At 56.0% G+C, this 13,000-nt stretch overlaps 1 protein-coding gene across 1 annotated transcript; it reads left to right on the top strand.

Moving 5' to 3' along the window:
* Positions 1–147: 147 nt before the first annotated feature.
* LOC122546609 (multiple epidermal growth factor-like domains protein 10) lies at positions 148–12,994 on the top strand. The gene is made up of 4 exons (XM_043685286.1): positions 148–330; positions 1,406–1,532; positions 2,343–2,405; positions 12,277–12,994. The coding sequence occupies exons 2-4, from the start codon at positions 1,436–1,438 to the stop codon at positions 12,435–12,437; spliced, it is 321 nt and encodes a 106-aa protein (XP_043541221.1). The 5' UTR covers positions 148–330; positions 1,406–1,435; the 3' UTR covers positions 12,438–12,994.
* The last annotated feature ends 6 nt before the right edge of the window (positions 12,995–13,000 follow it).

Here is a 13,000-nt window from a genome sequence, read left to right as displayed (position 1 = left end):
GAGGAAAGAGGGGGTAGTCAGGAGAGGAGTTACTCCCTGCAGGATTCTCAGCCTCTGACCCTGCTCTTGTAAAAATAGTGGGTGCATATGTGTGTGTGAGAGAGAGAGAGAGATGGTGTGAGTGAGAGACTAAGAGTGACTGTGTACATCCAATCTTCCCCTTTTGAGAATTCTAACCCCTTTCTTGACCTCTCTCTGCCCCCAGACGTGCCACACAGCTATGTCCATTATTACGCCAACCCCAGCTATCACACGCTTTCCCAGTATCGACCGAGTCCCCCACCTGTGCCGCAGCTCCCCAACAACCACGACAGGACCAGCTCCATCAAGGTAAGATTTTAGGACCGGGATCCTGATTCATTCACACCTTGGGCATTGCAACTTTGGGGGTGCTGCAGGAATGGTGCTGGGTGGGCAGGTAGCGAGAATCCGCGGTCCTGGGTGTGGATGGACTGGCAAGCGTTTGGGTGGGCGCACCCTTGGGTCAGGGGTCTGATAAAGTCCCATCCCCCTCTCTGACAGGACCCACACTCAAGCACCATGGCAGCCATTAGTCAAAAGGAACCTCTTTGAAAGCAAGGCCCTAGCACGTGCCAAGGTAAAAGAGGCAGGAGGTACTGTCACCTCTCCCTCTTCCCACGTCCCTCCTGGCAGAGCTGGGGTGATGGGATTGAGTGTTTATATTCAGCTAGTGTGAGATCAAACGTGCTTGAAGTAATCTTCGCAAGCTCAGTTCACCCTGTTCATATTGCGATGGCACACTGGGCAGCTCAGTTGTTCGTGCTGCTGCTTCATGGCGCTAGGAACCCAGCTTTGATTCCAGCCTCGGGGCGACAGACTGTGAAGTTTGCACATTCTCTCCGTGTCTGCGTAGGTTTCCTCGGCGTGGTCCAGCTTCCTCCCACAGTCCAAAGGTGTCCAGATTAGGATGGATTGGCCATGCTAGATTGTCCCCGTAGTGCGCAGGGATGTGCAGGTTAGGGTGGGTTGGCCATGCTAAATTGTCCCGTAGTGTGCAGGGATGTGCAGGTTAGGGTGGATTGGCCATGCTAAATTGTCCTGTAGTGCCCAGGGATGTGCAGGTTTGGGTGGATTGGCCATGCTAAATTGTCCCATAGTGCCCAAGGATGTACAGGTTAGGGTGGGTTGGCCATGCTAAATTGTCCTGCAGTTGCAAGCAATGAGCAGGTTAGGGTGGATTGGCCATGGGAAATACAGGGTTCGTCTGGATGGGATGTATTTCGGAGGGTTGCTGCAGACTCGATGGGCTGAGTGGCTTCTATTTTCACTGTGGGGATTTGTGACATTCATCGGAGCCCAGACCCATGATTCCTCACCCCCTCAGTCCACGGAATAAATGGCTCAGAGCTTAGAATTTCCCACCCCTCTCTCTCTCTCTGGACAGACCACCAACAACCAACTCTTTGCCAAGAAGATGAATGAGGAGAGGGACCATGTGGGAGTTGGGCACCTGGAGACCAACGCCACCTTGCCAGCTGACTGGAAACATAGCCCCAAACACAAGGACTTCGGTAAGAGCAGCAGGAGGCCACGCAGCCCCTTGGGAACGTGCTACACACTCGGGGCTGACCCACTATAGTTGTGTCACCTTCCAGTTTGATCAGTGAACAACTTGGCGGCCATTGCAATTTGGAGATGGGGTGAAGGGGTAGGGACGGTTTGACAAAGAGGGCAAAAACCATTCTGGAGTATTGGTGACCGTGATGACCGTCATTGGGGTTACTGTTGGGGGAAGGAAATCTTAACTGGTCTGGGCCTACAAGAGACTCCAGACCCAACCCCCCCTCACCATCTCCATCACACAGCGATGGGGGCTGATTCCCAACTGCCCTCTGAAATGACCCCTGAGCAAGATGCTTAGTTTGATGGGCAATTAGGGATGGGAGTCGGGGGCAATGAATGACAAACCTTGCCCATAACCCGCCCAAGACTGAGTGACGATGATGCGGGCAAAGTGGGGATGATGAGATGGGCAAAAACATCCCCATCTCTCCTTTAAAATGGAGACATCAAAGTCATGATGGAAACTCCAACACACCTTTTTTACTTCACTGTATCTAACCCCATGGCATCCCTATCCTGGGAGTGTTTGATGGTGGGATCAGCGTAAAGGGGGCTTTTCTCTGTATTTAACCCCGTGCTGCCCCTGTCCTTGGAATGTTTGATGGGCGACAGTGTAGAGAGAGCCTTACTTTCAGTTTAAGATGCGTTCAGGGATTTTGACTCTGATACTCTATTCTGTTCTCTCTCTCATTCCCTGTATCCTGTACCCTGCACCTTCCTCTCTCTGTTCCCTCCCAACTTCTCTCTCTATATTGCAGGTGCCTGTGGCATGGACAGAAGTTACAGCTACAGCAACAGTCTGGCTAAATACTATAACACAGGTACGCTTTGTTCACCTGTGCTCCTCTCCCTTGCAACTCTCAGTCGTCCCTCCTTCCCGAGAACCTGTCCAGCCCACTGCCCGTCCCCGCGCTTCCACATCGTCTCTTGCCCCATTGCTGCCAGGACTGGGAAAGATCGAGGGTGGCCAATCAACTCCTCGAGCCATTCAGGCTCATCAAGTTGCAGTTTCCAACTCCCGTTTCCCGTCTTGCCTCCCCCTCCTCGATCAGAAATCCGTTGAACTCTTGAATGTATTCAGCGACCTAGCCCCCACAACTGTCTGTGCAAAAGAATTTCAAAGACTCACGACCCTCTGAGAGAAGAACTTCTTCCTCATCTCTGCCTTCAATATGGACGAACCCTTATTCTGAAAGCGCTTCTCCCTTTCCAGTTCTCGATTCCCTCTCATCCTATCCTGCAGCCCCCCAGGATCATTCTTTCAAATTCCAATGGGATAGGGTCCAACCTGCTTGACCTCTCCCCGATTCCCCTTGATCCCAGAGCTCAACCCAGTGAGCTTCTTCAGAACTGTCCAACCCCGGAAGGAAGTTAGACCCATTCGGGGGCAAACAACACATCCCGTTCACCAGGGACAGGACTCCAGTGTCCGGCTGAACTCACACAGAGTCACCCTTGACCCTCGACACACCTGGCACTTACGGCCTTCACCTGATCGCATTCGTGACCCTTGACCCTGCTTGCATCCCTGACCCTTGTCCACCCTCCTTCGGGGCCCTGACCCCCTCCCTTGCAGCCTCGATCCACCAACGTTCCCCAACCCAACAACCCCTGATCCGCTTGCGCTGTTGAACATTGATAACCTGGCAACCCTGATCCTTGAACCCCGACACACCTGACTTTTACAGGCCAGACCCTTGACGTCGCGCCCCGCCCCGCCTCCATTGCATCCATGTCTCTTGTACCCACTCCCTCATGACTGTGCTTTGTGCATCCCTGACCCTCCCCGACACCCCACAGCCCTGACCCTCCCCGACACCCCACAGCCCTGACCCTCCCCGACACCCCACAGCCCTGACCCTCCCCGACACCCCACAGCCCTGACCCTCCCCGACACCCCACAGCCCTGACCCTCCCCGACACCCCACAGCCCTGACCCTCCCCGACACCCCACAGCCCTGACCCTCCCCGACACCCCACAGCCCTGACCCTCCCCGACACCCCACAGCCCTGACCCTCCCCGACACCCCACAGCCCTGACCCTCCCCGACACCCCACAGCCCTGACCCTCCCCGACACCCCACAGCCCTGACCCTCCCCGACACCCCACAGCCCTGACCCTCCCCGACACCCCACAGCCCTGACCCTCCCCGACACCCCACAGCCCTGACCCTCCCCGACACCCCACAGCCCTGACCCTCCCCGACACCCCACAGCCCTGACCCTCCCCGACACCCCACAGCCCTGACCCTCCCCGACACCCCACAGCCCTGACCCTCCCCGACACCCCACAGCCCTGACCCTCCCCGACACCCCACAGCCCTGACCCTCCCCGACACCCCACAGCCCTGACCCTCCCCGACACCCCACAGCCCTGACCCTCCCCGACACCCCACAGCCCTGACCCTCCCCGACACCCCACAGCCCTGACCCTCCCCGACACCCCACAGCCCTGACCCTCCCCGACACCCCACAGCCCTGACCCTCCCCGACACCCCACAGCCCTGACCCTCCCCGACACCCCACAGCCCTGACCCTCCCCGACACCCCACAGCCCTGACCCTCCCCGACACCCCACAGCCCTGACCCTCCCCGACACCCCACAGCCCTGACCCTCCCCGACACCCCACAGCCCTGACCCTCCCCGACACCCCACAGCCCTGACCCTCCCCGACACCCCACAGCCCTGACCCTCCCCGACACCCCACAGCCCTGACCCTCCCCGACACCCCACAGCCCTGACCCTCCCCGACACCCCACAGCCCTGACCCTCCCCGACACCCCACAGCCCTGACCCTCCCCGACACCCCACAGCCCTGACCCTCCCCGACACCCCACAGCCCTGACCCTCCCCGACACCCCACAGCCCTGACCCTCCCCGACACCCCACAGCCCTGACCCTCCCCGACACCCCACAGCCCTGACCCTCCCCGACACCCCACAGCCCTGACCCTCCCCGACACCCCACAGCCCTGACCCTCCCCGACACCCCACAGCCCTGACCCTCCCCGACACCCCACAGCCCTGACCCTCCCCGACACCCCACAGCCCTGACCCTCCCCGACACCCCACAGCCCTGACCCTCCCCGACACCCCACAGCCCTGACCCTCCCCGACACCCCACAGCCCTGACCCTCCCCGACACCCCACAGCCCTGACCCTCCCCGACACCCCACAGCCCTGACCCTCCCCGACACCCCACAGCCCTGACCCTCCCCGACACCCCACAGCCCTGACCCTCCCCGACACCCCACAGCCCTGACCCTCCCCGACACCCCACAGCCCTGACCCTCCCCGACACCCCACAGCCCTGACCCTCCCCGACACCCCACAGCCCTGACCCTCCCCGACACCCCACAGCCCTGACCCTCCCCGACACCCCACAGCCCTGACCCTCCCCGACACCCCACAGCCCTGACCCTCCCCGACACCCCACAGCCCTGACCCTCCCCGACACCCCACAGCCCTGACCCTCCCCGACACCCCACAGCCCTGACCCTCCCCGACACCCCACAGCCCTGACCCTCCCCGACACCCCACAGCCCTGACCCTCCCCGACACCCCACAGCCCTGACCCTCCCCGACACCCCACAGCCCTGACCCTCCCCGACACCCCACAGCCCTGACCCTCCCCGACACCCCACAGCCCTGACCCTCCCCGACACCCCACAGCCCTGACCCTCCCCGACACCCCACAGCCCTGACCCTCCCCGACACCCCACAGCCCTGACCCTCCCCGACACCCCACAGCCCTGACCCTCCCCGACACCCCACAGCCCTGACCCTCCCCGACACCCCACAGCCCTGACCCTCCCCGACACCCCACAGCCCTGACCCTCCCCGACACCCCACAGCCCTGACCCTCCCCGACACCCCACAGCCCTGACCCTCCCCGACACCCCACAGCCCTGACCCTCCCCGACACCCCACAGCCCTGACCCTCCCCGACACCCCACAGCCCTGACCCTCCCCGACACCCCACAGCCCTGACCCTCCCCGACACCCCACAGCCCTGACCCTCCCCGACACCCCACAGCCCTGACCCTCCCCGACACCCCACAGCCCTGACCCTCCCCGACACCCCACAGCCCTGACCCTCCCCGACACCCCACAGCCCTGACCCTCCCCGACACCCCACAGCCCTGACCCTCCCCGACACCCCACAGCCCTGACCCTCCCCGACACCCCACAGCCCTGACCCTCCCCGACACCCCACAGCCCTGACCCTCCCCGACACCCCACAGCCCTGACCCTCCCCGACACCCCACAGCCCTGACCCTCCCCGACACCCCACAGCCCTGACCCTCCCCGACACCCCACAGCCCTGACCCTCCCCGACACCCCACAGCCCTGACCCTCCCCGACACCCCACAGCCCTGACCCTCCCCGACACCCCACAGCCCTGACCCTCCCCGACACCCCACAGCCCTGACCCTCCCCGACACCCCACAGCCCTGACCCTCCCCGACACCCCACAGCCCTGACCCTCCCCGACACCCCACAGCCCTGACCCTCCCCGACACCCCACAGCCCTGACCCTCCCCGACACCCCACAGCCCTGACCCTCCCCGACACCCCACAGCCCTGACCCTCCCCGACACCCCACAGCCCTGACCCTCCCCGACACCCCACAGCCCTGACCCTCCCCGACACCCCACAGCCCTGACCCTCCCCGACACCCCACAGCCCTGACCCTCCCCGACACCCCACAGCCCTGACCCTCCCCGACACCCCACAGCCCTGACCCTCCCCGACACCCCACAGCCCTGACCCTCCCCGACACCCCACAGCCCTGACCCTCCCCGACACCCCACAGCCCTGACCCTCCCCGACACCCCACAGCCCTGACCCTCCCCGACACCCCACAGCCCTGACCCTCCCCGACACCCCACAGCCCTGACCCTCCCCGACACCCCACAGCCCTGACCCTCCCCGACACCCCACAGCCCTGACCCTCCCCGACACCCCACAGCCCTGACCCTCCCCGACACCCCACAGCCCTGACCCTCCCCGACACCCCACAGCCCTGACCCTCCCCGACACCCCACAGCCCTGACCCTCCCCGACACCCCACAGCCCTGACCCTCCCCGACACCCCACAGCCCTGACCCTCCCCGACACCCCACAGCCCTGACCCTCCCCGACACCCCACAGCCCTGACCCTCCCCGACACCCCACAGCCCTGACCCTCCCCGACACCCCACAGCCCTGACCCTCCCCGACACCCCACAGCCCTGACCCTCCCCGACACCCCACAGCCCTGACCCTCCCCGACACCCCACAGCCCTGACCCTCCCCGACACCCCACAGCCCTGACCCTCCCCGACACCCCACAGCCCTGACCCTCCCCGACACCCCACAGCCCTGACCCTCCCCGACACCCCACAGCCCTGACCCTCCCCGACACCCCACAGCCCTGACCCTCCCCGACACCCCACAGCCCTGACCCTCCCCGACACCCCACAGCCCTGACCCTCCCCGACACCCCACAGCCCTGACCCTCCCCGACACCCCACAGCCCTGACCCTCCCCGACACCCCACAGCCCTGACCCTCCCCGACACCCCACAGCCCTGACCCTCCCCGACACCCCACAGCCCTGACCCTCCCCGACACCCCACAGCCCTGACCCTCCCCGACACCCCACAGCCCTGACCCTCCCCGACACCCCACAGCCCTGACCCTCCCCGACACCCCACAGCCCTGACCCTCCCCGACACCCCACAGCCCTGACCCTCCCCGACACCCCACAGCCCTGACCCTCCCCGACACCCCACAGCCCTGACCCTCCCCGACACCCCACAGCCCTGACCCTCCCCGACACCCCACAGCCCTGACCCTCCCCGACACCCCACAGCCCTGACCCTCCCCGACACCCCACAGCCCTGACCCTCCCCGACACCCCACAGCCCTGACCCTCCCCGACACCCCACAGCCCTGACCCTCCCCGACACCCCACAGCCCTGACCCTCCCCGACACCCCACAGCCCTGACCCTCCCCGACACCCCACAGCCCTGACCCTCCCCGACACCCCACAGCCCTGACCCTCCCCGACACCCCACAGCCCTGACCCTCCCCGACACCCCACAGCCCTGACCCTCCCCGACACCCCACAGCCCTGACCCTCCCCGACACCCCACAGCCCTGACCCTCCCCGACACCCCACAGCCCTGACCCTCCCCGACACCCCACAGCCCTGACCCTCCCCGACACCCCACAGCCCTGACCCTCCCCGACACCCCACAGCCCTGACCCTCCCCGACACCCCACAGCCCTGACCCTCCCCGACACCCCACAGCCCTGACCCTCCCCGACACCCCACAGCCCTGACCCTCCCCGACACCCCACAGCCCTGACCCTCCCCGACACCCCACAGCCCTGACCCTCCCCGACACCCCACAGCCCTGACCCTCCCCGACACCCCACAGCCCTGACCCTCCCCGACACCCCACAGCCCTGACCCTCCCCGACACCCCACAGCCCTGACCCTCCCCGACACCCCACAGCCCTGACCCTCCCCGACACCCCACAGCCCTGACCCTCCCCGACACCCCACAGCCCTGACCCTCCCCGACACCCCACAGCCCTGACCCTCCCCGACACCCCACAGCCCTGACCCTCCCCGACACCCCACAGCCCTGACCCTCCCCGACACCCCACAGCCCTGACAATAGAGGGCATAGGTTTTGGGTGAGAGGGGAAAGGGACCAAAGGGGCAACATTTTTATGCAGAGGGTGGTGCATGTATGAAATGAGCTGCCAGAGGAAGTGGTGGAGGCTGGTACAATTACAACATTTAAAAGGCATATGGATGGGTAGATGAATAGGAAGGGTTTAGACAGATACGGGCCATGTGCTAGTGAATAGGTTTGAATATCTGGTCGACGTGGATAAGTAGGTCTGAAGGATCTGTTTCCATGCTGTACATCTCTATGACTCTGCTAGGTGTTTAAAAGTTCAGCATTTGTCTAGTGAATGCCACTCTGCAAGGGGGTACCCTTGTAAACTATAAGGCTGTCTAATGTGTATTTCTCAAAGCTAAAATCAGTAACAGTTTGAGCCTGAAAGCCTAGGCAAGTTAAATTTATTTATTTTATACTTTTTATGACAAAATTACCTGAATGAGTAATGTGATGATGTTCATCAAACCACTATGAGGAATTTTCCAGTGAAATTCAGCTACATTTTCAAACCAGGTTTGAAACCAATGTCTGGTTAGTTCATAACCGTTACCTTTTGGTAGATGACGTTTTTTTCAGATGCTCATCATTAAGTTTAAACAAAACAAAATTAATTCTTAGAAAATGATGGTGTACCTTCAAATCTGTACTCTAACCCACTTGCAACTGCATGGTAACGTATGATCCCGAATTGAAATAAGATATTTTTCATGACCATTTTCATGATATTAATGAGGCTGACCAATTAGCAAAAAATAATGGCATAGGTAAAGCTGTTTTAGTCCATGCTGTGTTCACTGTACTTCAGAGGTAATTATATCCATTTGGCATTTTGCCTGCACTTTGTAAGATCAGTTCCTCGCTATTAACTTTGGCAGAATGCTTTATTCCAGATATGCATCTTGTAGGTATGACACAAAACACATAGCCTTTTTGAAATAGTATTCTTACTCTAGTCTCTTGCTAAACTCCATGGTAATATGAAAGTTATTCCATCTATAAAACCAAAGGAGTGTTAATTGGAAATCCTAGTTAGGATTTGTTTTGAGAATTGTAGTTGACCACCTGTGAAGATGCTCAAGTTTCTGAACATTTTCGCTGAAGAATATTTGGTGAAATTTTAATATTTTATTCTCAAACAAATTAGCTGGGAGAACCTAGTTCTGTAATGAATAACAGCATGTTGTGAATGTTTTTAATCTTCCATTATATTAAGCAAATCTTTTATTGAGAAACAGCAGTTGTTTAATTAGTTTGGATAGCACCTGAGGTTGAGTTCAGTCTGTTTCATACAACTGGCTCCAGTGGGGAATGAGCAGTTGAGTAACAGCCCGGAAATGGAAATTTGGATTAAATGAACATCTATTGTCAACAATTTAAAGCTTGCTTTATTAATGGGGTGCAAATTGCTAATGGATTGCAAGCCTGGAGTGATTTTTATCTGAAATCATTTTTATCTGTAGGAGGATGACTCTATGGAAACCTTTCAAAAATAGGCTTATTGAAAACACGATGAAGGATTTGCAGAATGTTGGCATCTCAAAAAAAGTGGACAAAGTCCTAAAATTCTGATTTGTTCCCAACTCCTTCATTATTCTTACAAGAAATCTCCCTTTTGCACCCAGTTTTTTTTTAGACCTTTTTAATGAGAATCAAGAAGCAGCCTTTTGGTCAATAACAGAAGTTGCATTTATTTAATTAGTATTTGTTTCATTTAGACAAGTATCTTTCGCTGCTGCACATGCGTAATATGGGGCAGGGGCAATTGGATTCTCAGCCATGGAAGGAAATACTGAAGGAAGGAAACAAAAGCTTACTGAGAGGAGGCTTTGTTTTTTAAAAGAAAAAAACTGGAGAAGTACAAAATTTAGATTCAAAAATTCAAATTTTAGGGGTTGAAAGCATGGGTGCAAACCTTGCAGGAATGGGAGAGGAAATACCTATGAAGCTGAAGTCATAATAATGGAAACTTAGGGAGAGAGGATTTATTGTACTTTAAGGGATGAAACCATGGAGGGACTGAAATGTGCCAATGTAGGTCAGCAAAGATTGGGCCAGTGGGTGAGTCAGAGTTGATATGGAAAGCAATACTAATAGCAATTCTGAATATTTCAGAAGGTGAAGGATGGGAAACTAGACAGAATTAAGTGTTTTAGTGTTAAGTGTTTTAATTAAGTGTTTTAATTAAGACTAATTAAGTGTTTTACAGAATCATAGAATTGTTAAGGTGCAGAAGGAGCTAATTTGGTCCATCATGCCTGAACTAGTTCTTCAAATGAACATCATTACATCGAGCCAAGCTCTACATCTTCCCCATGCACTTGCATGCTGTTTCTATCCAAATAACCATCCAATGCCCTTTACTCAGTGCATTCTGTATCCTGACAATTCACTGTGAATTTTTTTCTCACATCACTCTTGCTTCTTTAGCACATCACTTTAAATCTATTCCACCTCATTCTTTGTTCATTTTATAAGCAGGAACAGCTTCTCCCTATCTAATCTGTCCATTATAACTTATGACTTTCAAAACCTCTTTCAAATCTCCATTCAACCTTCTTTTCTCCAAGAAGAACAGTCTCAACTTCTTCAATCTATCCTCCTAACTAAAGTTTATGATCTCCATAGAAACCGTTAAAGAGAAATGTGAAATCTCTGTTTATTTACTGAAAGAACAAAGCCACAAGGTTCCACCATTTTAAAAGAGAGGATTTCACAATACAAAAACTCAACAAAGCAAACAGTACTCAATAAATATTCACCTTGGGTTATCAACTCTATTTTACCATGAAAGGAACACAATCACTTGTACTTCAAACTGAAAATGCTTTGAATCTGTCCCTTGCCCCCATCCCAACAGTGGGTAAAGATCCTTTCACTTACTGTGACTGATTCCAAACATTTTCTAACGTTTGAGATTTCATGAACCTTCCTTCTACAGGTACTTGGTAAGTTAGTCACTTTTAAATCATATTCAACCCTTTGGCACAAGCACTGGCTATCCTACTTTCTTACCTAGTGACTCCATCTCAGAAATACTCTTGATTAACTTCTGGTCTAGAGCTGCTTGACAGACTTTCACTCTCACTGCTTGTTCCCAACCTGAAATTATTAGTAAACACACAAATGAACCCACACACAGATTGCAAGGACCTACATTTCCATCATTATGGCAATATGGCATACCTGGGATGTTCCAGAAAGAAATCTAAGCTAAGTATATTTTACCTTCAGAACAAAATCATTTGATTCAGTGGTCTACATAGACTTTTACTTCCAATGAAACCAACTGCCCTTCAGATTTGCAGATTATATCCAGAAATCCTCATTTGTACCAAACATGCTTGCAGGCTCAAAATGAAAGCATTTGATCCTGAGTGCCACAATAATAATAAACCTCTGTAAAAACAGGATTGTGAAGCACATCGCTCTTTCTAGTACTTGGTCCAGTTGAAAGCCATCTGATTATTTTATAGCTTCGACACATCTAAACCTTGGGGAGATGTTGGCATAGTAGCAACATCACTGGACTAGTAATTTTTAAGGCCTAGACTAATGGTTTGAGGATATGGGTTTAACTCTCACTGTGGTGGCTTGAGGAATTTAAATTCAATTAATAAATTTGAAATTGAAATTCACAATATTAGTAAGTATAAAATTGTTATGAAGTACCATGTAGCTCACTAATATCCTTTTGGGAAGGACACCTCTCGCCCTTTTACCCAGTCTGGCCTACATGTGGCTTCAGACCTATGAAATGGTTGACTGTTAACTGCCTTCCGAAATGGTGTAGCATGACATTCAGATCAAGGGCAATGGAAGGCTCTTCTCTCTCTTCCATTGTCTCTCTGTCTCCCTCTCTGTCTGTGTCTATCTCTCTGTGTGCCTCACACTCTGTGTATGCCTCTATCTCTCTCTGTATGTCTCTCTTTCTCTATCTCTCTATGGCTCACTCTGTGTGTGTCTCTCTCACTGTCTGTCTATTTTCTCTTATTCCCCCTCCCCGTTTCAGGGGGACCCCCCCAGGGAGCAGACGGGGAAACTGGTCAGGGCCCCCAGCTCCCTCCAGGACATTACGCCTCCCCGAAGAACAGCCACATTCCTGTACACTATGACCTTCCCCCAGTCCGGCACTACCCGCCGTCGCCTCCGTTACCCCGGCAACACCGCTAGGCCCGGGCCCCACTCCCATGGCGCAGGTGTCCCTCCTATTGATCCCCAGCCCACGGGCAGGGCGCTCCCATTGGCCCTCGGGCCCCTCTGCTCCCCCAGATGATGTAAAAAACAGTTTCTGTTTGGTTCCTCCTCCTCTTGTTCTACCCATTAATGGTCCCAATTGGGCAGCCCAGCGTTCCCCTCGCTGGTTACCATGGAGATCATGTCCCCCCCTTCCCCTCCCAATGGGGTGAGGGAAGGACAAGGAATGAAGGTGGGACCCAGAGATACATCGGCCACACAGGACAATAGGGGCCCACACAGGGCAACACAGACCCCAGGAGAACACAGAGAAACACAGGTCCCAGGAGAACATAGGGAAACACTGGCCACACTGGGAAACAGAGAGCCCAGGAGAACATGGGGAAACACAGACCCCAGGACAACACTGGCCACACAGAGAAACACGGGGCCCAGGAGAACATGGGGAAACACAGGTCACAGGGAAACTCAGGCCACAAAGCAGCGCACAGACCAACAGAAACAAAGGCCAGAAGGAAATGCAAACTATTCCAAAGTAG

Source organism: Chiloscyllium plagiosum, unplaced genomic scaffold (genome assembly GCF_004010195.1).
Source record: "Chiloscyllium plagiosum isolate BGI_BamShark_2017 unplaced genomic scaffold, ASM401019v2 scaf_9290, whole genome shotgun sequence".
NCBI classification, from domain to species: Eukaryota; Metazoa; Chordata; class Chondrichthyes; order Orectolobiformes; family Hemiscylliidae; genus Chiloscyllium; species Chiloscyllium plagiosum.
The sequence above is the reverse complement of the archived record's forward strand: the minus strand, read 5'-3'. Positions and strand labels throughout refer to the sequence as shown.